Genomic DNA, 23,200 nt, shown 5'->3' with positions numbered 1-23,200 from the left:
CCGGCGATGGCATAACGCGAAACACGTGATTGGAGTTTTGCACTGTACTCTGCACAATTTTTTTGATGATGATGCGCCGCGTCGAATAGCTGATGAGGAGTAAGTCGCGAAGATCTTATACTATCTACAAAGCCATTATTTCTAAACATACATCCTATCTATACAGCCCTTATTTCTAACCAACTCGACTGTGCAGTAACAATCTTGGTTCTATATATGGATTCCAATTCCAATGGGAGCTCGAAGGCTGGACGAACGCCAAGGATAAATCTCAGCCTCATATCAATGCCTTTATAGTCGATTCGCAGCCCCACCTTATCGATCGCCTTAACTCAGGTGAGGTATCCCTTTCCTATGGCTTGATCGCCAAGCGCCGACTCGAAGATGGATATAACGACCATCGATATATCCCTATCACAGTGTTTTCTATGTCGGATTTCCAAGTCCGTATCCTTCAGATCTGACACGACAAGCAGAACCCCAAGGCTCTTCAAGTCCGTTCGTCCCGAATCATGGACTTCAAGGATGGCGTGCAAAAGAACTTGGACGACTGGGTCACCATTCTATGTTGGATTGCCGGAGAGCCCGTCGGAGATACAAGAAATGGAACTGAAGTTGTGACTATGCAGTAATTGAGAATATTCTGTACATAATAATTGTGTTTCTATTCAAAAGAGTTAATATATTTCTTCAGCCCTTTTAGGCTCTCTCCTAAGAAAGCTTAGCTCCGGCAGGAACGCCGAGTCCGAGATTCGGAGTTAAAACGTGGTTGTTTCAACTTTCTTCCTTCAACCATCAAACAATGGAGAATCAATCGCGACCGGCGCGTTACATGGGCCATGTCCTCGAAGAGCTGGGACTAACCACCATGTGGCGGTCATCGCTCGACGTGAAGCTTCTCTGCGCCCAACGCTTCGTGCGCCTCTTCGCGTACGGCGGCTCGACCTTAATTCTGGCGTCGTATCTGTCGGCCATGGGAATTTCGGATGATCGGATTGGCTTGTTTATGACGCTCACGCTGATCGGAGATGTGGTGATTAGCTTCTTCCTCACTCTGTATGCTGATGCTATGGGTCGCAAGGTGGTGTTGTCGCTCGGGTCAATCCTTATGGCTGGCAGCGGAGTCATTTTCGCACTGTTCGGGAATTTCTGGATTCTACTGGCCGCTGCAGTCTTGGGTGTTATTAGTCCAAGGTCCGACCCTTTTTTCTCTTTCTATTTTTATCTCAGCTAATTTCTTAGTGGAAATGAAATCGGTCCGTTCCGCGCCGTCGAGGAATCCACTTTGGCTCATCTCACACCTCATGAGCTTTTGAGTGATGTCTTTGCTTGGTATTCCTTGATTGGAACTGCTGGCTCGGCCACGGGAATGCTTGTCTGTGGTTGGATCATCAATTCTCTGGAGTCAATCCACGGATGGGAATTCATTCCCGCCTGTCGCATCATTTTCTTCGTCTATGCCGGCGTTGGCGTCGTTAAGCTAATCTTCACTTTGGGTCTGAGTGGAAAGGTCGAGGTCCAGAAAGAAGAGCCACAGGAGCAGATCTCTGAAACTCAACCGCTGCTGGTAGAAGCAGTCGGGCGGGATATCGAGCCGGCCACGAGGAAGAAGTGGCTGTTCCCGTCTATCGAGAAGGACCTGTGGTCGCTGGTTATCCGTCTCTTCATCCTATTTGGAGTGGACTCGTTCGCATCTGGATTGGCTTCACTGTGGGTGTAATCCCGAATCTTGTCGGCTACGATGCTAATTTCTCAGGTCCTGGATGACCTACTTCTTCAGGGGCAAGTTTAATCTGCCTGAAGGCGAACTCGGCACTATCTTCTTCACCACAAACATCATCTCCGCAGCATCCATGCTGATCGCCTCGTCCCTTGCCAAACGAATTGGTAATGTCAAGGTAAGATATTCTTCACTCGGGGAAGCTGAGCAACTTCTAACATTTTGAAGACTATGGTATTCACTCATTTGCCGTCGGCAATCTGCCTGGCTCTCATCTCCGTCCCATCTAGCCTGCCTCTGGCACTGACCTTCTTGGTTCTGCGAGCCTGCTCCCAGAATATGGATGTGGCGCCTCGCTCCGCATTCCTTGCCGCGGCTCTGCCGGCAAAAAACCGCACTGCTATTATGGGCGCGGTGAATGTCGTGAAAACTACCGCCCAGAGCATGGGTCCCCTGTTGACGGGTATCTTGTCGCGCAATGGCCATTTCGGTGTATCCTTCATTATTGCTGGATGCTTGAAAGTGATCTATGATCTTGGCATGTTGTTCAGCTTTGCTGGTAAGGAGGCTGCCAGTCGGAAGCAGGCGGCTCCAGATACCGACGAAGAGACAAGTTAGAATATTAACTTGGGATCATGACTACGCGTTGGTAAATTTGCTAAACCCATGTCGGAATGACCATAAAAGGTCTTGCTGTTGTACAGTCCGATGTGTGTCTACTATTGACACAGAATATCACTTCGTTTGGTCAGTAGGCCAGAAATGATATACAATCCTGTAGACTCTTTGCTTCGGCCATACCTATTGAAGCTTTTGATTTACACTACTTTGAGTTGAGTTCTGAGTAAGAATATCGCATCCATTCTCTATGTCCACTATTATGTAGTATAATGGGTTAGGGAATTGCGCAATTTTCACATACACAGTAGACTTTTAATTGATCGGTATACACACATGATTCCAATTCATCAAACATAAATCAAACGCTCAGATAGACGTCCCAAAACAAATTCAAACGAAACGACCAGCCCGATCTCGCAAAACAGATAGACGCCGACGTGACATCACAGTGTGGTTTCCTGGGGTAGTGCCATTGTGATGCAGTGTAACATTCAAGTGGGTAGCATGATGCTTGCCGGTAACGATATGCGAAGTCTTATTCTTCAACAACTCCAACATCTGATGAACGATCTGCTCACTCTGCGCATGACCGGCCATATTAACACGGCTCTCCTGCGCCGGCTCGCGCTGGTTATTCACAACCTGGGACGTACGCCAAGAATCCGAGTTCGACCCAGGCGTCTGGATATTATTGATATCCTCGACAGAAGTATGTTTTTCAGTGCGCACAGGCGCATCGGGCTCAGCAGTAGGCATGGACTGCTTAGTGTCTGCCTGCTTGTTCTCCTCTGTCGTCTGGGGAATGTTCTCGTTGTGGAGGGGGCTATCGCTGCCGCAGACAAAATTCACCCAGACCTGGCTGTAAGCGACTAACTGGCGCGGCACACAATGGCTGACTTCAACGCCATTTCGGATCTCTTTGTTGATTAGGGGCGGGTCGATGCAGCCTGGGACCTCGTGCACGCTGATGTTGCAGCCGCTGCCGCCTTCTAGGAACGGGAGATCGTGGTTGTGGGTGAGGAGCTCGGCGTCGACAGAGATGGCGCTGACGAGATTGTGCTCGTAAGAGGGGACGGGGAAGCTTTTGCAGCTGTCCAAGGTGATATCTTGGGATGGGCCGGATTCTTGGTAGTCTTCGTATGTGTCCAGCTTGCTGAATGTCTCGCCAGGGCAGTTTGGGTAGAAGTGTGTCCAGACGCGAGCGATGCTTTGGGCGTGGACTGCGCCTGATAGTAGGGATAGGGAGATGAATGAGGTGGCGAGGGAATGCATGGTTGCTGGGATTTTAATATCAGTGAAGTTATAGTTCGATGATCAAATTGAACTGTGTGATTGCAAAGCGTAGACAGCAAGATGCGCATCTACTGCTCTTATGTACCTAGTGCGCCCTATCAAATTCTTCATTCTACGATTGTACCGCGATAATGGGATGGCGGGGAAGAATGGCTATGATGCTGAACATGAAACGTATGTAAAATTCAAATGGAACTTCTGCGTCATACTCAGGGGCTGGCAAGTGTCAAAAAATCCCATGTTCTCTCAATCGGTTGTCTGATCGCACATTCCATTCCCGAAGGGTCCATATGATGTTGATCTAGGATCGTGTGTGGTATGTGGGCACTCCCTATACATTCCATTGAACGGCTGTTCGCCTCTAGAAAGGCTTGGAAATGCTTGGAAGCTATAAATACTGCCACATTATTCGTGCGTTCTATCTAGATAGATGACAGGTCAAAAATAATTGGTGACAATAATGTATGAGGCTGGCCGGTGATCATTCCGCGAGAATTTTATTGGCTCTGACAGCTTCGCTTGATATATTGTTGATGCTAGTAGTTTGATTCGCTCGCTGTTGACGTCGCGACTATGTCATTAAAAAACCAAGATCTCATGGTTACGAAGTGGCTTGATTCTATAGAGATTCTATATATGTACACGATAAATATGCGTCACTTAAGGAGACCTATCGCCAGATCTACCAAAAGCTGACAACTTGAGTTTTATTACAGACCCAATTTGAAACCACCCCAGCTAAGGGTGGAGAAAACTCCTGCAGGATCATAAGAAGACCTGATCTTTCTCATGCGAGCGACGTTCTCACTGGGGAAACCCGCATAAGGATCTTGCCACTCACCAGCATCACCCATGTAGATGAACTCAGAAGCAAGACCAAGCTCTTTGTTGATACCGTGAAGGTGCTCAACCAATTGACGAGCCCAAGCTTCCATGCGAATATCGTCCTGGGCTAAGTCCCAGCCGGTACTGAGTTGCCAAACTGTACAGTAATGATAAGCCTAAGAAGCGCAACCGAATCAAGTTTGGAAGGACTTACTAATAAGAGGTTCTTCTTCGAGACCCCAAACGTTACCAACACCGTTGGTCTTGGCCACGCGGATCGAAGTCGGGGAAATGGCATTCGTGACAAAAGTCGGGTAAAGACCCTCGACATCGGCAATCTTGTCGACTGCGGCTTTCCAAGCCTTGTAAATCGAATAAAGAACCTTCGAGTCGGGCTTCATGGTCTTGTGAGAGAATTGGATACTAAATAGTCAGTAAAGTGAAAATTGCAATACAGGCGAGATTACATACCGCATCATCTGCTTAGGGGAGTCAAGAGCCTCAACCCATGGCTTTATAGTAGTGACATTGTTAATTCTTTCGGTTGCTGGAATCTTGGTAAAGTTGGCGAACTGAGACGGGGGGCTGCTGACACCCTCCTGGACACCGAGGACAGAGCCCTGTGCCACCTTGGTGGTCGCATTGTAGGTGATAGTGGCGATCATGCCTGCCGCAATGGGATCTTCATCGTCCAGCTTAGCCGCCTCGCAGACAGCAGAGAGATAGTCGGGAATGTGTGTCTCGTTGAAAACTTGAATAGTTGTGCTGATCTTAGGAATATCGTAAGTCTTCAACTCGAACCGAGTCACGATTCCAAAGTTGTTTGCACCACCCTTCAAGGCCCAGAAGAGATCGCTGTGCAAAGTCTTGTTGACAGTAATTTGAGTTCCGTTTCCAAGAACGACATCGTATGTGACCACATTGTCCATGGCGTATCCGTACTTGTTGTTGAAGTAGTGGAAGCCACCGATAAGACTGAGTCCGGGAACACCAATGGTCTTCATACGGCCACCGATGCAGACACGGCCGTGAGGCTCAAGTGCTGAGTCCACCTCGTACCAATTGAGGCCGGGGCCAACCTCCACGGTGTTGCTCTTCACAGTGATAGAGTTCAGATTAGACAAAGCAATCAGAACTCCCGCATCGATGTTGTTCGCTCCAGGATACTGTTGTAGAGTAGAGAGTTAGTATTATTCCATAGTTTCTATTCGATAGAAGCTTACGTTCATGTGGCCTCCGCCACGAACAGCAAACTGCGCATCACAGGCACCGATGATTTTGACTGCTTGCGACACTTCAGCAGCAGTATTGGGCACGAAGACACACGCAGGAGAAAGATTCGCCCGGATATCCCAGTAGTTATCGACGGTCTGAGTCGTGTAGTTTGTCGCACCGGGGAGGATTATGCTTTTCGGCATAGACCGAGAAAGCTTCTCGCAAGCACACGAAGCTCCCTTGGGGACCTGAAGAGTACCAGAAGAAGTGGAGAGGAAGCCAGTTGCAGTCACCGAGGCGCTTGCGCTTGCGCTGCTCAAATTGGCATATGCAAGACCCGAAAGGGACAGCCCGACAAAGGGAAGGAGAAGCTGCATTTTGACTGTCGCAGAATCAAATCTGTGATTGATGCTTCTCAGATAATCGCAGGGGGCGGCCCCTTCTTGTAGTTTTGCAATTCTTCAGTTTTCTGCTTCCATGGTACGCGTGGCCAGGGTAGTTTCACTCCGGTCCACGGTGAGACTAATTCTTTTTGGTGTTCTCCATGATGATCACACGGGCTCGTTTTTGGATCAACGTTTTGGATCATCCCAATATGATCCACATGAGTTGAACAGAGCTATGTCTTATTCAGGCAGAACAATTGACATGTTAAACTTGGGATATAGATCTTGAGTAATCTTAAGTTTATCTTTTTCACCGAACAACACCTGCAGATGGCCAGGCTACATAATAATAATACGGACCCGAATACGAGAAATAAAGTTACGAATCCGAGGTTTTTCCAACCAATCAGAGACCGAGATTTACTCTTATTCGGACTTTCGGGTTCGGATCTTTGATCTTCAAACAGTTTCGAGATTGACATGTCTACAAGAATGACGAAGTAGGGAGCAAATTAATCGGCAGCCTAGAATATATAACTTCGTCCCAAGCCACAATCATGATATACACCCACAATAAGCTTCTAGAAACAAGGCTGTCTAAATCTTCTCGGATTCCAACCCAAGTATCTGAACCCAAAATAGATTTTCGGGCTTAGCAATAGATCTCGCAGAAAATTCACAGCAATGCAATTGTTATATAAATATGAAAGCGTCCGGCCGGCAATCAATACATCTTCATAGTCAACATTGCTTTTAGATTCGATTCTTACTTTTCAATTACGTCTTCTCCTTTACTCAATTCAAACCATAGCCATGGCCAACGAATCCACATACACTCTCTACAACTATAACCCGTCGGGAGTTGCAGCAATTATCTTTGTTGTTCTCTTCGGATTGACCACCCTGGTGCACATTTTCCAAATGATACGGAGTCGATCATGGTTCTTCATTCCTTTCATTATCGGAGGAATCTGTAAGTATATATCTTATTCAGGAACGAAGATGTAAAGCTAACTTGCTTATAGTTGAAGTTATCGGCTACATCGGTCGCTATCTTAACTCGCGAGAAAGCCCCAATTGGACAACACCCCCATATATCATGCAATCACTCTTGCTCCTTCTCGCACCAGCCTTCTTCGCCGCATCCATCTATATGGTCCTGGGCCGCTCAATCATCTCCACCGGCCATGAAAAGCTCTCTCTTATCCGAGTCAAATGGCTGACCAAAATATTTGTCTGTGGAGACGTTGTCTCCTTCCTCGCCCAGTGTGCTGGCGGCGGCTTCCTCTCTTCCGCAAAGACCCAGTCCAAGCTTGCTCTCGGACAAGACATCATCATCGCCGGTCTTTTTATCCAAATTGCCTTCTTTGGATTCTTCGTCGTGACTGCTGGTGTGTTCCACTACCGGCTTTGGAAAGCCCGTGATGGGGCTTCTATATCCGCCACCACGGTACCGTGGATGAAGTGCTTGTTTGTGCTATACACGGCTAGTCTGTTCATCATGATTCGGTCTATCTTCCGTGCCATTGAGTATATTACGGGTACAAATGGTCCGATCATGTCGACAGAGGTGTATTTGTATGTCTTTGATGCTGCTCTGATGTTCTTGACTATGGTCACCTTCAACATCTTCTCTCCGAAGACATTGGTGACTCCCCGATCGGCTACACGTGATATTGACTCTCAGACGAGTCACAAGGAAATGGTCGATATTAGAAGTGTGGCATGAGAAATGAACCTGAAACAAACTTTTAACCTTGGAACGGAAAAAGGTACCGTGGGAGGTTTTCTTTAGCTTAACGTTATTATGTGGGTCTGGATGGGGTTAGCGTCTTGGCATTTGACATAGATTTCTGTTTTGGATTACGAAAAACTCTTTCTTAAGACGTTCAAAAATACTAGTGATATCATGGTCGTATTCGTAGTCATCTTATAGTACAGTGAAGAATCTCTGTGGTTGGCAATAATATCACCGGCTGATATCTTAGTAAGTTAGCAAGCCTGCGATCAACGTAATGAACAATACTTGCAGAATAAAATCAACAGAAGTCAGATTAATTGATGATGACGGACTAATTACTGCCATATTCATGAAAACGAAGGGAGGCCTGAACGCTACAAAAGGGAACAAAGAGAGGTCTTTCAATTGCATGAGGACAGTCAAAGCCTCAAAGTATGCCTGAATGCATCACCAACCAATCATCAGGACCAGATCCAGAACCTTCTTTGTAGAAAAGATTGCCAAATAAACATGCCTCTCTGCATAAAAGCATGTAGGTATCTTCTCCAGGCCGGTTGGAAGCGGAGAGCTAACTCAGGTCCCAGCAAGCCTTTGCGAATCAATGCTTCACAGGCCTTTATCTCCTTTACAGAGTCAATGGGGATGTATTCTGGACTCAACACCATATCCTTTGTCTTGCGCTTGAAGTCGTACGCTACGAAGGCCATTGTAGGATAGACATTGTGCCAACAAGCAGAAATAAGCCCATCAAGAACCTCATTGCAATTAAGTTCTGGAAACTCCATGTTGGCAAATCGGTCAGGCCCTCCACTCTCAACCCACTCCCTGCTGTCGATGTCATCATATGGTTCATAGCCATATAACATGAGGTATAGAAGTGTCCCAACCGCAAACTGTTCAGTTCTGGCGGAACAAAGACCGTATGTGCCTTTCAACGGTCCAGCAAGTATTTTCATAGCCCGCGGAGCATGTAGATTTTCAAGCAGTTGTCCAATAGTGGTAGCACAACCAAAATCAGTTAGCTTCAAGTTCAAGTTACTGTCTAGAAGACAGTTGCCTGAATGCAGATCATTGTGACAGAAGCCTATTTTCTCCACATACTCAAGAGCGGAGGTGAGTTGTTGTATCCACCGAGCGACGAGAGCAGGATCCTCGTACTCCTTGACCCTGATAACTCGCCCTACCCAGCGATCTATTGTTGGCTCTCGCTCCTGGTGGTGAAATAAGCGAGTGCCGAGTGACCCATGCGTGCAATATGGTAGAAAAAGATAGTCGGGGAGCATGAGAAAGCATTCAACAATATCTGGACATCGATCTTGAAGCTTATTAAGACCCTTGAAGAACGCGATTTCCTTGATCAAAATGTGCTCCTCTAGGGTTGCCTTTTCTTCGGGGGTCAGGTCGGGATGAACAGTTTTCACCACAATAGTTGGCGCGACGTGGTAGATAATAGAGTAGATCCCCGCGCCAACCCGGTTATGCTTTCGGAGAGTATCGGCGTAATGGAAGGCCATGTCGAATCAAAACACATGTAATTCTAGTCGTACCCGTGCAGAGTTTCGGTAAATATATACGAAGTAATAACTGTTTGGGTGGAGTGGCGAGAAAATGGGTTTGTATAGGTATATGAGAAGCAGTTGGGAGGGATAGTAGGAGTGGAGAGAAGGGAAAAACGGGGAAATTGTCTGATTTATCCCTTAGCCTGGCCGGTAATGCAACTTAGCGCGATCTTTCTGCCACCAGTAAGACGTGAAATGTATACACCCAATGGGAAACTGTACCAAAATTACGGTTAAAATACATTAGCGGCGGATAGGGGTCGACTACATAAATCCACCCACGCTATGCCTTTTTCGTCCAGCTCAAGAAGTAGTATTTGAACTTGAGAAAAACATTTTCGGGAATTGATAACTACACTCCCCCCTAGGGAGTTGGTTAACTAACTAATGCAGTTGGGAGACCCGGAATAATCTGATAATTGCCTTGTTTTTCAGACACAGAGGAATCTCGGAGTCCTTTAACTATGCCAGATAGGATAGGACTCAGCGTACAGTACGAACACCTATGCACCACACACAGAATGAAAAGGGGTTTACAGGATGTTGTTGCATTAGGATATAAGAATGTCTATCTATGCTTGCTAGCTAACCTCCCTGGATGGTTGGTGTTGTTGTGTCGCTCTCGTCTTGTCTGCTAGGCCACACTGCCCATCGTGCATATCCCTCTTCACTAACTCACTATTGCTTAGCCTGAACTTCTTCTCATCTATCACCTTCCATGTGGTGTATTAAGGTACTGTAAACAATGGTGATAATGAAGAAACGAGGTACACGTACAAAACAAAACAATATCTTGACGTACAGGTAGGAAAGAATACAGCGTATTAGGCCATAGTTAATAGTGGGGCCATACCCGTAAGTCCCACTTCGTCCCATTAACTTGGTACACTCTATTCGCATCAAACTTTTTGTCTTTTATGCCTTGTAAACTGTCGTCACGTTTTCTTTTGTGTCATTTAGTACCCTTCGTGTGCCATTATGTTTTGTATCCCATCATTTATGCTTCTAATGCCATGGTAATATGAAAGATTCTACCTGAAATTAATTACATTTGACCCCTGGCCGCTCTGCGCCTTTGAAAGCCAACGAGGACTGCGATCTGGAACCGTGAATGGCACCCTATCCTATGACCAGAGCCGAGGTGAGATTGGGTGAAATATGTCTTTGAGCCACTTGGAACATTTTTCGGGGATGACTCGATGCATATAACTAGGCTTTGTTTTTGTCCATGATTTCCTTTGGAGTATCCGCGATGAATCCGTGTATATATATTCCATATGATAACTAGTTACACGTATCTGACTACGTGACTAAGAGAAAAGAAGTGATCAACAGAAGTCAGATTGATTGCTAATGATAGTATGCTACACTACTCCGTATATATAATGGTTTCTTCGGTGCCTTCGATGGCGCTGTACTTCATTATCTCAGAGCTTCAATTTTCAACTCAATTGTTGCAATATCTGTTCAAACATACAAATCATATTCATCGTCGCATCCACAGTAGTGATAATCATTAATGCTAAACAGAAGAGATCAACATGAACAACATCACTGATAATCAAAAAACAGTCGCTTAAAAAATCGGAAGAACATTCCCAACAAAATCCTTCAATCTTTGGAGGCAGAGAAAGGACCATGGTAATGTCTTCGTGGTCATGACAAAGGGAAGTAGTAGTGAGAAGTCATGTCTGCTTAGATCCATTCTCAGCACTATCATTTCCCCCATCCTCGACATAGGCAGCCTGATGGTCAGCCTCAGACCTAGCCTTGACACTAGTCTCCGTCTCCGTATTAGCGTCATCATCACCCCCGTGCTCAGCCGCTTCCATGGCCGCCCGCTGCAGACTCGCAGGCTTAGTTTTCTGAACCGACTTGCCCTTATCCCGACTCCTGTCAGGCAACGACTGCTCCGCCTCACTCTTCAGGTCAGCGGCAGACTCATCGCCAGCCTGGGACAGGCGGGAGCTCTGATTCAAGCTCCTTCTCGCGCGGGCACGTGCACGACGGATCATCTTGTTATGGTAATCTTCCTGTTCAAGCTCCGTATCCTCATGTAGGATGCGACGGGCAGCTTCGCGCCCAACAACGGGCAGTCGATCGACACCCTGGACTCCGTCTGGCAGCAGCTTGGGGTCCAAAAGCCCAACTTGAACGAGGACGCTGGCTTGGTCCCAGTACACGTGCTCGGAGTAAAGACGCCCCCCGCGCAGACTGACAATACTCACGAGGATGATCTCGACTCGCTTGTTTGTCGCCGGGACGCCCGGTAGCATCCATGGAACCTCCTGTGTGTGCTCGTAGCTGACGTACAGCTCGTCCACAATGCGGTCGGATCCTGTGGTACGAGATAGCAGTCGCAGGCGCATGGACGGGGGCAATTTGCCGATGAAGTAATGTTCATAGAAATGGCGCAAGGACTTTTTCCCGATGCCGCCGCTGATTGTCGGCGTGTAGGTGACACTGGGGGTTTTGTGTTGAACGTAACCATCCATGGTTTTCTTGACGTTCGACGAGAAAAACTTGGCTAACAAAGTATTAGCCCGCCATGGCTCAACGGTTTTGCGATTTAAACTTACCTTCCACATGTTGCTCATACCGCTGCTCGTAATCCGGATCCCTGGAATACCCCTTCCGCAGGACCTTCAAAGTCCGCGACCAAGCTAGCTCCGCCGACAGACGATCGTATTCCTCCAGATCTGTTTCCGCAAATCCGGGCACGGCATTATCATACGTAAACGCCGGGTACCCTAAATCCAAACGCTCTCCAGTCCCGATTCCAGCGTTGATGGGCCGTGTCTGGCGGCGTTTCTTCCCTTGCAAACCAAGTGCGACAGGCTGAACAAGTACGTCCACAGTCTCGCCCGCCAAGTGCACGAGGACCTGGAGTGAGAGTGGGAATCGAGATCGCGTATCAGGGATTAGACTGGGGTAATACGCGACCAGGGCGCAGAGTCGACTGGCGTTAATGGAATTGATATAGTACCCGAGACAGTAGTCCGCAGCGTCGCCGTAGGCTAGGAATCGGGTTGGTCAGTTTGTCACTCGGAGTTTATATGTTCAGAGAAGTTCTGTGCATACCGACCACGGCGTAGTTTTCGCCTACACCGAGTCCGTCCTTTACAGACTGCAACCGACGAGCGTAGTCTTTTCCTCCGCCGTTATAAGGGAGGTATAGGACGTCGAATCCTTCCTCCTGCCAGTTCTTGATGATCTCGATGTCGAAATCTTCGGTTTCGGCTGTGATGCATAGTCGCGCATTATTGTTGCCATTGTTGTAAAGAAACCCGCCGCTGCTCAGGCCAGGGGCACTAATCGATATGTTGGCCATGCTTTTGTTTGTGGGTTTCGAACGGATGCGCTGTTTGTTTGTTACGGCAAGTTGGCTTCTTGCAGATTGTTACCGTCTCAAATAGCAAGGACAAACGAGTCAGCCCAAGGACTATGCAAAATTCCAATCATGAAAAGTGGCCAGCCATGGCACATAGTTGACATATAACCTGTAGATGGGTCGCTAGGGCTACGTCATTGGCACATGCCCCAATACGTCATATCCGTCATCCGTCGACGACTGGAACATGGCATTTGTATATTAACTCTTGGCATCTACAGCATAGAATAATTTGAGAAGTTGTATTTCTTTTTTCCTTCTTCCATCTGGCCTTATTTAGATATCCCATGTGGGCTCAAACGCTGCAGATGAAGGTGATGTTCTTTTTTGCTCTTCAAATAACGAAGGCCGGTGTTTGTTGTTAGTTACGTGTGCCTTGTTCCTCTTTATGACCCATGGAACCGTTAATGCCATTGTAAGTGGCCACGGAGTACCATTGTTGTTGGGGCATTGATACAGCCACCCCCCTTTGGATATGACCACCCCCTGCTGCCTGATTCTGCCTGATTCTGCCTTATACCTCGGGCATTAATTTGTTCTAACGAGAAATGTTTATTGATTCCAAAATCGAGGGTCAGCCCTGGAATATGACATACTAGTGATCTGGATGGCCTGCGGCCGCCCAGATGTCGTTGCAGAGCAAAACGACTGATTTTCAAGCTATCACAAAAGATCTCCAAACAAGCACCGTTGGGACATGCCCGAGTGGCCCACGTGACTATATATTCACAGCCTATATTTATTCTGCCGGTTGGATTATTCTGCCAGAGTTGGCCGACTAATTCTTCACCGCATTGATTTCTAATGATTTTGGAGCCCCATAGGAAAAAGAACGGTCATGTGACATACACACACGAGGTTATGATTTAATTGCTTCGCTTCGCTCCGCAATTAGCCACTCTCTCCTTCAGCCAGGATTCTTGGCCACACCAGATTCCAGGCTGACATGCTTCGCATTCTAGCCCCCAAAGCCGTCCGCCTTACGCTAGCCAATGCAGGTAGGGGAGTGCGGTGAGATCGTCGTATTTTGACTCCGCCACGCGCATTTATGCGGAAATAAGCCTTCCTTTTGGGTTACTGCGCAGAGTGGGATGCGCGATTTCGTGTTTTGGCGCAGGTCATTGGTCGAAAGTTTTATTCTTTGCGGAAGTTTTGGGTTGCGGATACTGTGGTATTATAACTAGTGTTATTTGTTAATAAGGAGGCACGGCCTGACATGTTGGAGGGGGCTTTTTTTTTTTTTTCAACGTCGTCTACAAATCAATTTGAATTATTATTGAACATTAATTAACGCACCTTCATCCTAATCCTTTCTTCCAAAGCATTAAGTCATGCTCAGAGCCAGAAGAGCGGCCCGACAAGGAGCTCCTGCACAAGACCCTCGATACGCACAATCGGGTGGCCGATCTCGATACCGTGAACGAAGGCAGGGTTATCCTCCCGAACAGTACAGCCCAGGGCAAGACCAGTACGGACATCCCCAGCAGCAACAACACAGCCAAACTCAGCAGCATGGCGCGCCACAGCCGCAGTGGCCGGAAGAACTATACAATCCCAGGCAAATGTACGGCCCGCCGCAGCAGTATGTGGGACAGCAGCCACCTACACTTCCGCCGAGCGAACTCTACGCTCCCAACGAATTAGAAGCCCAGTATGCGAGACAGCAACCGCCGAGTGAACTCTACGCTGGCAACGAATTAGAAGCCCACCATGCGAGACAGCAACCGCCGAGTGAACTCTACGCTGGCAACGAATTAGAAGCCCAGTATGTGAGACAGCAACCATCTGCACTTCCGCCGAGCGAACTCTATGCTGGCAACGAATTAGTAGCCCAGCAAAGTCAACCCTACCCCCCAACACAGCTACTTCAGCTCCCACCCCAGCTTCCAAGCGTATCTCGGCCCTGTGTTATACCTCGTTAGTATAAAGCCTATCCGTGAATTAGTGGCCAAATCTAACCAATGTATCACTTTCCCAGAGATAACTCATAGAAGATTCAACGGCGAGAACATGAGCCCATTCGCTCGCGTCCGCGTACCAGAGCTAGAGCACCAAATCTCGTCCGATGAACTTATCGTTTTCATCGATGAACTAAACGAAGCGTTCCTAGCGAACCCAGCCCTTCAAGCCGCCAACAACGCCGCCAATGTCGGCGGCATGGCCCCCTCTATGATTGTGCAGATGGTCAGTATGGGTGTCAACGTGGTAGCTGGGGTCGGCTCATCAGTTACAACCAAGGTGCACACGAAAAAGTACCTAGCTAAGGCGAACGAGGAGCTCTTCCATCCCAAGGGCTTGCATGTCCAGATGTGCAAGACAGATAAGATGCTTGAATATGTTGGCTTGGGTGGTCAAGAAAATGTCTTCGTTCGTCAGCAGTACCAGGATGCGTCTGAAAGTAACAACCACCCTATTATGCAGCGCATGAGTTTGTTGGGAAATCGAGTTATGTCACTTTCCTTCAATAATGTTAAGGAACCAACAATGCCTGATGGATTTTGGAAGAAATGGGGTGCAAAAGAAGCTAGTAAGGTCGAACAGAAGCAGAATGAGAAGATGATAAAAGATCAGGCTAGGCAAGATCGGAGGTCAGGGAGGAGAGGAGGTCGGGGGACTTCTAGGAGACAGGAGAGGCAAGAAAAGAAGAAGACGAAGGAGGCTAATAAGATTTTGTGGATTGTAATTGCCGCAAAGGAGGAAAGTGCTGGAGGGGATGACGAGTGGGATTCGGAATCGGAGAGTTCGAGGAGTCACACTTGATTTGGGACTTTGGTTTGGTATTTGGTTTATTCTATTTGCTTGTTTATCACCTAATAGCGTTTGGTTGAGCATTTGGGAGTTATGATGTGCACTAGAGAGGATGAGCTAGAGTAAATAATCACTAGGTTGCAAATGTAGGCGAAGACATTTAGCGAATGCGTTAAAAAGTCTAGTTAAGGGATGAAAAATGTCTTCCAGCTTCGCCTTAAACAAAAGTCTCAAGTACGATCACATTGATAATCAGGGTCCTCAGGCAAGTCCACCCCCCAAAACTTCCGCATGCGCTCGCGGAACAACTCATAACATGACCCCATTCGTAAAATCTTCATCTGGTCAAAATCCATGATGAGAGAAGGTCGTCCATATACATGATAGCGTTGCAGACCATAATCGACAATCAAATCCGCCGCCTCTTTGAGTTCATCCTCAATATCTTCGACACGGAATTTCTGCCCGCCACCGGATACATTTGCACTAGAGCCTACCATGAGCTGGCCTGACGTAGCATTAAGTCTGCAAATCTCTCTCAGAAGTGAACTGCAGCTGATGAACATAGCGATAGTTCCATCCTTTGTGACCTTAGACAGGGTTTGTGGGGATAAAGCCTGAAGAAGATGATGATCGTTGCAGCATGGCGCAACAGCCATGAAGCTCATGTCTAGGTCTTCGACTAGCACACGTGTCATTTCAAACCGCCGATCGTCCAGGATGTGAAGTTCCCGGTGCAATTCATGTGTTCCATATAGACCCTGGGCGTGACCTGGCCGACGTCGCTTCGCGGCGAAGGCACGGTCAATGGCTTCCGCAGATGTGGCCATTAATCCGTAGCCCACTTCGGTCGGTAGAATAACCACACCTCCTGACTCGAGGACCTGGAAAACGCGTTGGGCATCTGCACGGACGTTGGGGAGATCTCCAGGGCCAGGAATTATTTTGTCTTTGAAGGGCTCCATGGTGTCGGCCAATCCGAGTTGAAGAATGGGTTTATCTTTGGGACGAAAAGGAGGAAATCAAGCTCATGCAAACAGAAAATAGATGTGCACACAGTCTCCTAAATATGTAAACGAGGTAAAGCGCAATTAGTTGCGCTTATGGACCATCCCCGCCCCCGCCATCTTCTAAAGCCAGCGCGCAATTAATTGCGCGCGCCGAATCAAATTCTACAATCTACAACGAAGGTGAACCGAAATTTTGGAAATATTACTCTAGATGTAAGAGAATGAGGGGAATCCCGCGTCAGTCGACTAGTTGAGCTACACAATGAGGTCATGTAGTCTAGAAAAGTGTCACAAAATTCGTAGTCTCTGCTGAGAAGCTATACCCAATGGAATGACCCAGCAGCTACTTGCGCTTGCTAGCATCAAAGCTCTTGTAAATTTCCTCGATATATGCCTCTGCATTCGCACTTCCGAGAGGTCGTAGCTCCATCTTGTTCATGACATATCCAATGGTCATCCGGCCGCGATCCATAACAACCATAGATCCTCCCCAACCTCCCCAGAAACAAATGCGATCATCTACAGGAATGCAGGTCATGCATTTGCCAGAGGGTAGGGCGACCCCAAGTGCAAAGCGCATATAAAGGAAAAGAATCGGATCCAACCCTTGATTTTGTTCCTTCATCATTGCATTGAGCGTCCCTCGTGCGAGGTACTGCTTACCATCGACGGTGCCATCAAGCGAAACTATAGAGCCAATGCGCGCAAGGGCACGCCATTTGAGAATCCGCCTATGGCTCCGTTCTCTGCCTTCCGAAATCCGGGGTCATTGGGACTATCAGGAATCATAGCAGAACCGACAAAAGCCCTAGCGAGGATGCTAGTTGGATCGAGGTCCAGTTTACCCATAGACTCAGGTGGAAACGGGATAATACCAGCAGCCCGAGAGAAGTTCTCTTCGGGCAGTCCAAGCTGGAAGTCGGCACCTAGAGGCTTCGCAATCTCTTCGGCGATGAACTGAGTTAGGGGCTTTCCCGAGATGCGTCGTATAACCTCGCCAACCAAATGACCGTGGTTTGTGATTTGATATGCGCTCTGCGAGCCGGGTGTAAACCAAGGAGCTTGCCCTGCGAGTCTTTGGGTGGATGTTTTCACATCTACCATTTCTGCGGCGGTGATCGGTCCCTCCCAGGCAGGTACTCCGGAAGAGTGACTTAGGAGATGCGAGACGTTGACATCCTCTTTGCCATTGGCCCCGAATTCTGGCCAATAGGTGGCCACTTTCTCGTCAATATCCAGTAGGCCCCGATCAACGAGGATATGGGCCGCTAAACAGGTAACTACTTTCGTAGAGGACCAAACTCCAGTGATAGTGTCTTTCTCCCATGGCTTGATCTGGTCCGCATCTGCATGGCCACAGATATTCACGACATTCTGCCCGTCGATATTCACACAGATGGAAGCGCCTATTTCGCATCCTTCGGAAAGCTTCTGCTGAAGAAGATCACGGACGGACTGAAAGGTTGGGTCGCAGAACCCGTAGACTTCAACCATGGTGATGGGGGTTTGGGGGTGGAAAGTAGCTAAATCGATAAGATGATGAAGAGGAAAGAACGATCAAATAATTCAGGAAAGCTATGTCAACACGAGTACCAAGGTATAAATACGTGACCATCTACGCTACGAGTAGGGGCAAAAAGATAGTGAAGGAAGCCACGAGGGACCGGGCCAGAGGCTCTGCCGATCGCGATGCCCCACTCTTCTAAAAGTCTTGGCGTTACTGTATTCCCCTTTTGGGCTTAGCTTTGCATTTTAGCCCCTAAACTCTCCACCTAAGGCTAAAAGTACGGTGGATCGTCGTGATTTAGCTCCGCCACGCGCAATTATGCGGAAATAAGGCTGATAGTTAAACGATCCTGTTGTAACTATCAGTTACTGTTGTGAGAAAGCCTAATGCTTTAGCCAAGCGTAAATAGAAGGCATTTCTGCCAGTAATTCACAATTCACAAAGCACCAAGTGCCATCAGCAGTTATCGTGGATGTGCATTTATATTCATCGTGCATAAAATCTAGTCTAGATCGCCTGTAACTTCACTGGGATATAAAACGTGAAAACTCATGCTCCCTCGGCAGTATCATATTGGGTCTCATATCTTGTCATCTCCTCCTCCTTCTGGGCTTGCTCCTTCATCTGCGCCCTTTGTAGAGCCCGAGCTTTGGAGATCATTCTATGAGCGGATATGACATCCATGAGCAAGCCCAGCGGGTTCAAGTAAGTGGCCCATGCGTGCAGTCCCATCCAGCCACCCTGGTAGCGTTTCTGGAATCCACTCGTCAACATCTCCTCGTCGCCATCGGAATCGATGGCCTGGTACTCTTGAGGCCGCAGGGTCACGGTGCGAGACGCGTTGGAAATTTCGTAAGGCTTTGTCCGGTAAGCATAAAGGACGAATAAGCATAGCGGGACCATCTGTACGCAGATGATCATCTCTGGTAGGCCTATCATGACGTCGACGTAGGTCAATGTTTCGTTGTTGTGGAGGACATTGGCGCTCTCCAAGATGAGGAAAATGATCTTTTCCAATATGACCAGTCCGACAATCAGCTTGAATGCCAGCAACTTGGTGAGTGGGTGGTGCTCTTTCATATGTTCCTTCATGTTCATGTAGAATTGAATGATGGCGTTGACGGCCACTGATGTTGACAGAGATGTGGCAGCTGTGATCTATCATCTATGTTAGTCTCTCTTTACCGTATATTGGGACGTATTGGAAGGGTAAATCCATACCCAAACATGAGCGAAGTGGGGTGATTTGCTTGAAAGGCAGTACCTGTGCAGCAACTGGGTCACCAGCTGTGCGACAGCTGTAATGCAGGTGATGATTGGATATTGAAGGACAGACCACCAGGTCAACTAAAGGGAAGATTCGGTCAGACATTCGATAGTGTGCGTTTCAATGGTCAGGGTACTTACACTAAAGAACGCAAGACCGTTTCTCTTCTTCTTTGGTTGCCACTGTCTCTTCGTCTCAAGCGAAGAGAAGAATTCCACCTTACCCCGGTCCGTGGGGGCCAAAAACTCGCAGAGTAACATCAGAAAGGTGTATAGAGCAATACCCTGGAATACCTCGGTGAAGCCTTGTAGATAGATATAGGAGTTTGGAACGCAGATCGAGATGAAGGACAGGACTTGGTAGGAGGGAATCATGTTGACGATTCGCATTATCCTGTATATGCTTTTAGTATCGCAAGGCTACCTCGACCTTACTGGTGCACTTACTTGATTTGTTCTTCGGGGTTACTCATGCGCATCGCATGGCGTCCCATAAGACCGAAAGTCAAAAACAGCACTATGATAGTGCAGGCACCGGAAACAATCATGTTGAAGTGGTAGAATGAGAGATTCCCCACAAACGGTCCGCCACCAACTATTCAAAACGTTAGTTGGCGTATTAATCCATGCGTAGCAATTATCGCTCACCATTTTCAATGTGATCAGGTATAGAGCAGCCATAGCTCCCAGCGGCCGCTTGTCTCGGATTTAAAGGACCCATTTTGAAGAGCGCTGAAGCCGACAAAAGTAGATATAAGGATTCGTGAAAAGACGAAATGAAATGGATTGCGAAAAGAAAAGGAAACCCCCGAGTCACCCACCTTTTATCTATCTCCGTAAACCCAAAATCTTACTCAAAATCTTACATGTCTAGGGCGCACTGCCGATCCCTCTGAAAAGTCTTGTATTTTTTGGGCCTTAATTCAGCCCCAGACTTTGCATTGCTTAGCCCCAATCCCCAAAGTCTGTAGGCCCCAGTGCTAGCCAATAATGGTCAGGAGTGCGAAGATCGTCATTCAAATTTCTCTGCTGCGTGCATGCGCATTTCTGTATCTGCAGAGCGGAATTTTCTGTCCGGAAATAAATGCTTAGTTACTGCATAGCCTTCCTATCTAAAGCGTGGACTGCTTCGTTCTCCGGAGAGAGGGCTTTTCCAATAACTCACTAAACTACTCCTATCGTCACAAGAATTATATATGTATACCAATGCAGGACATATCCCCCGATAAATATAGACACTCGGGCTTTCTTTATCGGCCCGTACGCGAAACAAGTCGAGTCCTGATTAGGACAAGTGGTAATTTATTGGCCACTTATAGGTAGTTAAAATTTCCAGCTAGCTAGATATGGCCTAGCGTTGTCTCGGGTACAGGCCGAGAAACAAAGTGTGAACTGTATGCGTAGGGTATAAACCTCATTTTATCATGCCGTGGCTGGCTTCGTAAATGACACTGTATATCGCACATATCGCAGTCATCGCGTTGCTTTGTCTGCGGCCAGGGCGCTGATCCGAATGACGAGGTGGAGCCAACACCCGACGATCATTCATCGGAGGATAAATTTGCGCGATAAATTTGCGCACTCAGTCTACAAATGAAATTTGCGATATATGAGACTCGACTGAAATAAGCCTTGCTGTAATTCCGTTGACATAGTATTGGGTATTGAGAATTTGCGAAGCACTGCCACAATGTCCATGGAATTCTGGTGCGGTACATTGATTCAATGATTCCGCTTCCGCTTACATCAATGTGAACAGAAGCCTGAAGGTCAAGCCACACACGGAAGGGTAAAGCAACCAATATATAATTGATATAAATAGGGCTGGTCGTTCTCTCGCTAGTAATCAGTAAAACATTCAACGAATATTCAATGAACATGCTTCTCAAAAGCCTCTTTCTCCTTGCTGGAGCCCAGTCCGTCTTTGCTAAATGCAAATGCGTATGTTATTCTATGATCATGGATCTGTATACTGCAAATTATCTAATCCAAGTTGAAATAGACACCAGCAGATGATTGCTGGCCATCAGCTTCGAAATGGAGTTCTCTCAACTCTACGGTGGAAGGAAAACTTCTTCAAAACCAGCCTCTCGCCAAAGCATGCTATCACGGCCCTGGATACAGCGCTAAAGAATGTCAACGCATTGCTTCAAATTGGAAAAATGAATTCTGGATCCCGGAATCTCCAATCGGATATAGCTATCCACTCGTTGATACGTGCCCCCCAATCAACGCTTCGGTAGCCGCGTATCCGTTGTGCGAGCTGGGAACTTCTCCCGCGTATACCATCAAGGCTACCAAGGCCGATGACGTCGCTGCTGGCATAAAGTTTGCCAAAGAGAACAACGTGCGACTCGTTATCAAGAATACTGGGCATGACATCTCACAGCGGTAAGGTGGACTTTTAATCTTTATATAAGTATCTTATGACTGACGATGAAAATCATGATAGATCGCAAGGATACGGCAGTTTGTCGATCTGGATAAAGCATATCAAAGGCGGGCTTCATTTTCATAAGACATTCAATTATTCGGAAGGAAACTGCCCATCTAATTGGACTGGAAGCGCGATCACTATCCAGGGTGGATATGTGTGGAAGGATGTCTACGGTTTCGCCTCTAAACACCGCCATGTCGTTGTTGGAGGAGGTGACCCTGTAAGTCCACATCAGTTTGAATTAAAACTCAAGCAATGCAATCTCACTAACACAACGCAAGACCGTCGGATGCATTGGCGGATTTCTTCAGGGCGCAGGTCATGGTTCCCTCAGCCACGAATTCGGACTAGCAACAGATCAAGTACTTGAATACAAAGTTGTCCTTGCATCAGGAGAGCTTGTAACGGCGAACGCATGTCAGAACTCCGATCTTTTTACTGCCCTCAGAGGAGGAGGGGGAGGTACATATGGAGTTGTCATATCAGCCACTGTCAAGACGTACCCTACTCGTCCAACCCTCTACCATGACCTGACTATTGCGGATTTGGGCCGTAATACCTCTGCAGTCTTACAGGCTACAGCCCGAATGGCCTCAAAATACCCTTCGATTGTTGATGAAGGGTTCGCCGGTACTGCTTTCCTCACCGGGAAGTATGGACCTTGGGTATACAGCGCTCCCTTTATCAAGTTCCTCGCGAATAATTCAATCGAAGCGATCAATCACGCAAAAGCTGTGATGAACCGAGAGATTATTGACGATTTGCTTCCTGGAAATGGAACTGATTACCTGGTATCATCCAAATGGTCGACTCATCCTTCGTGGGCCGCGTGGTATGCATCGACGCACCACACGTCCGCAGGCAATAATCAACCACTCATGGCATCGAGATTCTTCGCCAAAGAGTCTTTATCTGGCAAAGAGCAAGAGCTGTTTGATTTGCTTCAAATTTTGACCACCGAGGTCGGTGAAGGGGTCCATACCACAAGCAACACTGTGCTCCTGAATATCGTTGCCGGTGGAAAAGTCCTCAACAGTGTGCCATATACCTCTGTGAATCCAGCCTGGAGGAAAGCCTATCTCCTGTTACAAGGAATAGATATGTGGCCGGCAAATGCGGGCTCGGAGGAGATTCAAAAGGTCAAGGAGGAACTCACTAAAAGGAAGTTAGCAGCCATGAAAAATCTGGCTCCTGCAACGGGAACTTATCTGAATGAGGCCGACCCGTATGATCCGGACTGGAAGAAGGACTGGTTCGGCGATCGATATGACCAACTTCTGTCGATCAAGAAGAAGTACGACCCAGAGGATGTGTTTTGGTGCTGGCGATGCGTGGGCAATGAGGGCTGGGAAGAGGTGACGGGCGGCGCATTGTTTGGACCTTTGTGTCAAGCGAACTAACAATCATCTGTACTACTGTGTTGAGTATTGTCATTATGTCTTCATTCCTTTCCCTTCTTGCTCTCTTAATACACTTTGCTT

General features: G+C 47.5%; 11 protein-coding genes across 11 annotated transcripts; 4 read left to right on the top strand and 7 right to left on the bottom strand.

Moving 5' to 3' along the window:
* Window positions 1-802: 802 nt before the first annotated feature.
* Window positions 803-2,338, top strand: N7518_006299 (putative MFS transporter; the record flags this gene model as incomplete). The annotated part of the gene is made up of 4 exons (XM_057187226.1): window positions 803-1,194; window positions 1,243-1,710; window positions 1,757-1,898; window positions 1,949-2,338. 4 exons carry the CDS (start codon window positions 803-805, stop codon window positions 2,336-2,338), a joined length of 1,392 nt encoding a protein of 463 aa, XP_057038929.1.
* A 393-nt stretch (window positions 2,339-2,731) lies between these two features.
* On the bottom strand, window positions 2,732-3,613 carry N7518_006298 (uncharacterized protein; the record flags this gene model as incomplete). The annotated part of the gene is made up of 1 exon (XM_057187225.1): window positions 2,732-3,613. One exon carries the CDS (start codon window positions 3,611-3,613, stop codon window positions 2,732-2,734), a length of 882 nt encoding a protein of 293 aa, XP_057038928.1.
* A 731-nt stretch (window positions 3,614-4,344) lies between these two features.
* N7518_006297 (FAD-binding oxidoreductase) lies at window positions 4,345-6,051 on the bottom strand (the record flags this gene model as incomplete). Its single annotated transcript, XM_057187224.1, has 4 exons — window positions 4,345-4,616; window positions 4,674-4,882; window positions 4,931-5,625; window positions 5,683-6,051. The coding sequence occupies 4 exons, from the start codon at window positions 6,049-6,051 to the stop codon at window positions 4,345-4,347; spliced, it is 1,545 nt and encodes a 514-aa protein (XP_057038927.1).
* An 822-nt stretch (window positions 6,052-6,873) lies between these two features.
* Window positions 6,874-7,789, top strand: N7518_006296 (RTA1 domain-containing protein; the record flags this gene model as incomplete). Its single annotated transcript, XM_057187223.1, has 2 exons — window positions 6,874-7,033; window positions 7,086-7,789. The coding sequence occupies 2 exons, from the start codon at window positions 6,874-6,876 to the stop codon at window positions 7,787-7,789; spliced, it is 864 nt and encodes a 287-aa protein (XP_057038926.1).
* Window positions 7,790-8,262: 473 nt separating this feature from the next.
* Window positions 8,263-9,315, bottom strand: N7518_006295 (uncharacterized protein; the record flags this gene model as incomplete). Its single annotated transcript, XM_057187222.1, has 1 exon — window positions 8,263-9,315. The coding sequence occupies one exon, from the start codon at window positions 9,313-9,315 to the stop codon at window positions 8,263-8,265; it is 1,053 nt and encodes a 350-aa protein (XP_057038925.1).
* A 1,730-nt stretch (window positions 9,316-11,045) lies between these two features.
* Window positions 11,046-12,691, bottom strand: N7518_006294 (dienelactone hydrolase; the record flags this gene model as incomplete). Its single annotated transcript, XM_057187221.1, has 3 exons — window positions 11,046-11,887; window positions 11,940-12,377; window positions 12,442-12,691. The coding sequence occupies 3 exons, from the start codon at window positions 12,689-12,691 to the stop codon at window positions 11,046-11,048; spliced, it is 1,530 nt and encodes a 509-aa protein (XP_057038924.1).
* Window positions 12,692-14,082: 1,391 nt separating this feature from the next.
* N7518_006293 (uncharacterized protein) lies at window positions 14,083-15,511 on the top strand (the record flags this gene model as incomplete). The annotated part of the gene is made up of 2 exons (XM_057187220.1): window positions 14,083-14,516; window positions 14,743-15,511. 2 exons carry the CDS (start codon window positions 14,083-14,085, stop codon window positions 15,509-15,511), a joined length of 1,203 nt encoding a protein of 400 aa, XP_057038923.1.
* A 218-nt stretch (window positions 15,512-15,729) lies between these two features.
* Window positions 15,730-16,464, bottom strand: N7518_006292 (L-threonylcarbamoyladenylate synthase; the record flags this gene model as incomplete). The annotated part of the gene is made up of 1 exon (XM_057187219.1): window positions 15,730-16,464. One exon carries the CDS (start codon window positions 16,462-16,464, stop codon window positions 15,730-15,732), a length of 735 nt encoding a protein of 244 aa, XP_057038922.1.
* Window positions 16,465-17,196: 732 nt separating this feature from the next.
* N7518_006291 (serine hydrolase domain-containing protein) lies at window positions 17,197-18,003 on the bottom strand (the record flags this gene model as incomplete). Its single annotated transcript, XM_057187218.1, has 1 exon — window positions 17,197-18,003. One exon carries the CDS (start codon window positions 18,001-18,003, stop codon window positions 17,197-17,199), a length of 807 nt encoding a protein of 268 aa, XP_057038921.1.
* Window positions 18,004-18,565: 562 nt separating this feature from the next.
* On the bottom strand, window positions 18,566-20,003 carry N7518_006290 (OSTA/TMEM184 family protein; the record flags this gene model as incomplete). The annotated part of the gene is made up of 5 exons (XM_057187217.1): window positions 18,566-19,174; window positions 19,238-19,363; window positions 19,424-19,676; window positions 19,730-19,877; window positions 19,931-20,003. 5 exons carry the CDS (start codon window positions 20,001-20,003, stop codon window positions 18,566-18,568), a joined length of 1,209 nt encoding a protein of 402 aa, XP_057038920.1.
* A 1,157-nt stretch (window positions 20,004-21,160) lies between these two features.
* On the top strand, window positions 21,161-23,119 carry N7518_006289 (FAD-dependent oxidoreductase; the record flags this gene model as incomplete). Its single annotated transcript, XM_057187216.1, has 4 exons — window positions 21,161-21,223; window positions 21,285-21,673; window positions 21,735-21,939; window positions 22,001-23,119. The coding sequence occupies 4 exons, from the start codon at window positions 21,161-21,163 to the stop codon at window positions 23,117-23,119; spliced, it is 1,776 nt and encodes a 591-aa protein (XP_057038919.1).
* Between the last annotated feature and the right edge of the window lie 81 nt (window positions 23,120-23,200).

Source organism: Penicillium psychrosexuale (genome assembly GCF_028828465.1).
Source record: "Penicillium psychrosexuale strain IBT 29551 chromosome Unknown utg000004l, whole genome shotgun sequence".
Taxonomy (NCBI): domain Eukaryota; kingdom Fungi; phylum Ascomycota; class Eurotiomycetes; order Eurotiales; family Aspergillaceae; genus Penicillium; species Penicillium psychrosexuale.
Note: the sequence above shows the minus strand (reverse complement) of the source record. Positions and strands in the feature narration are given on the sequence as shown.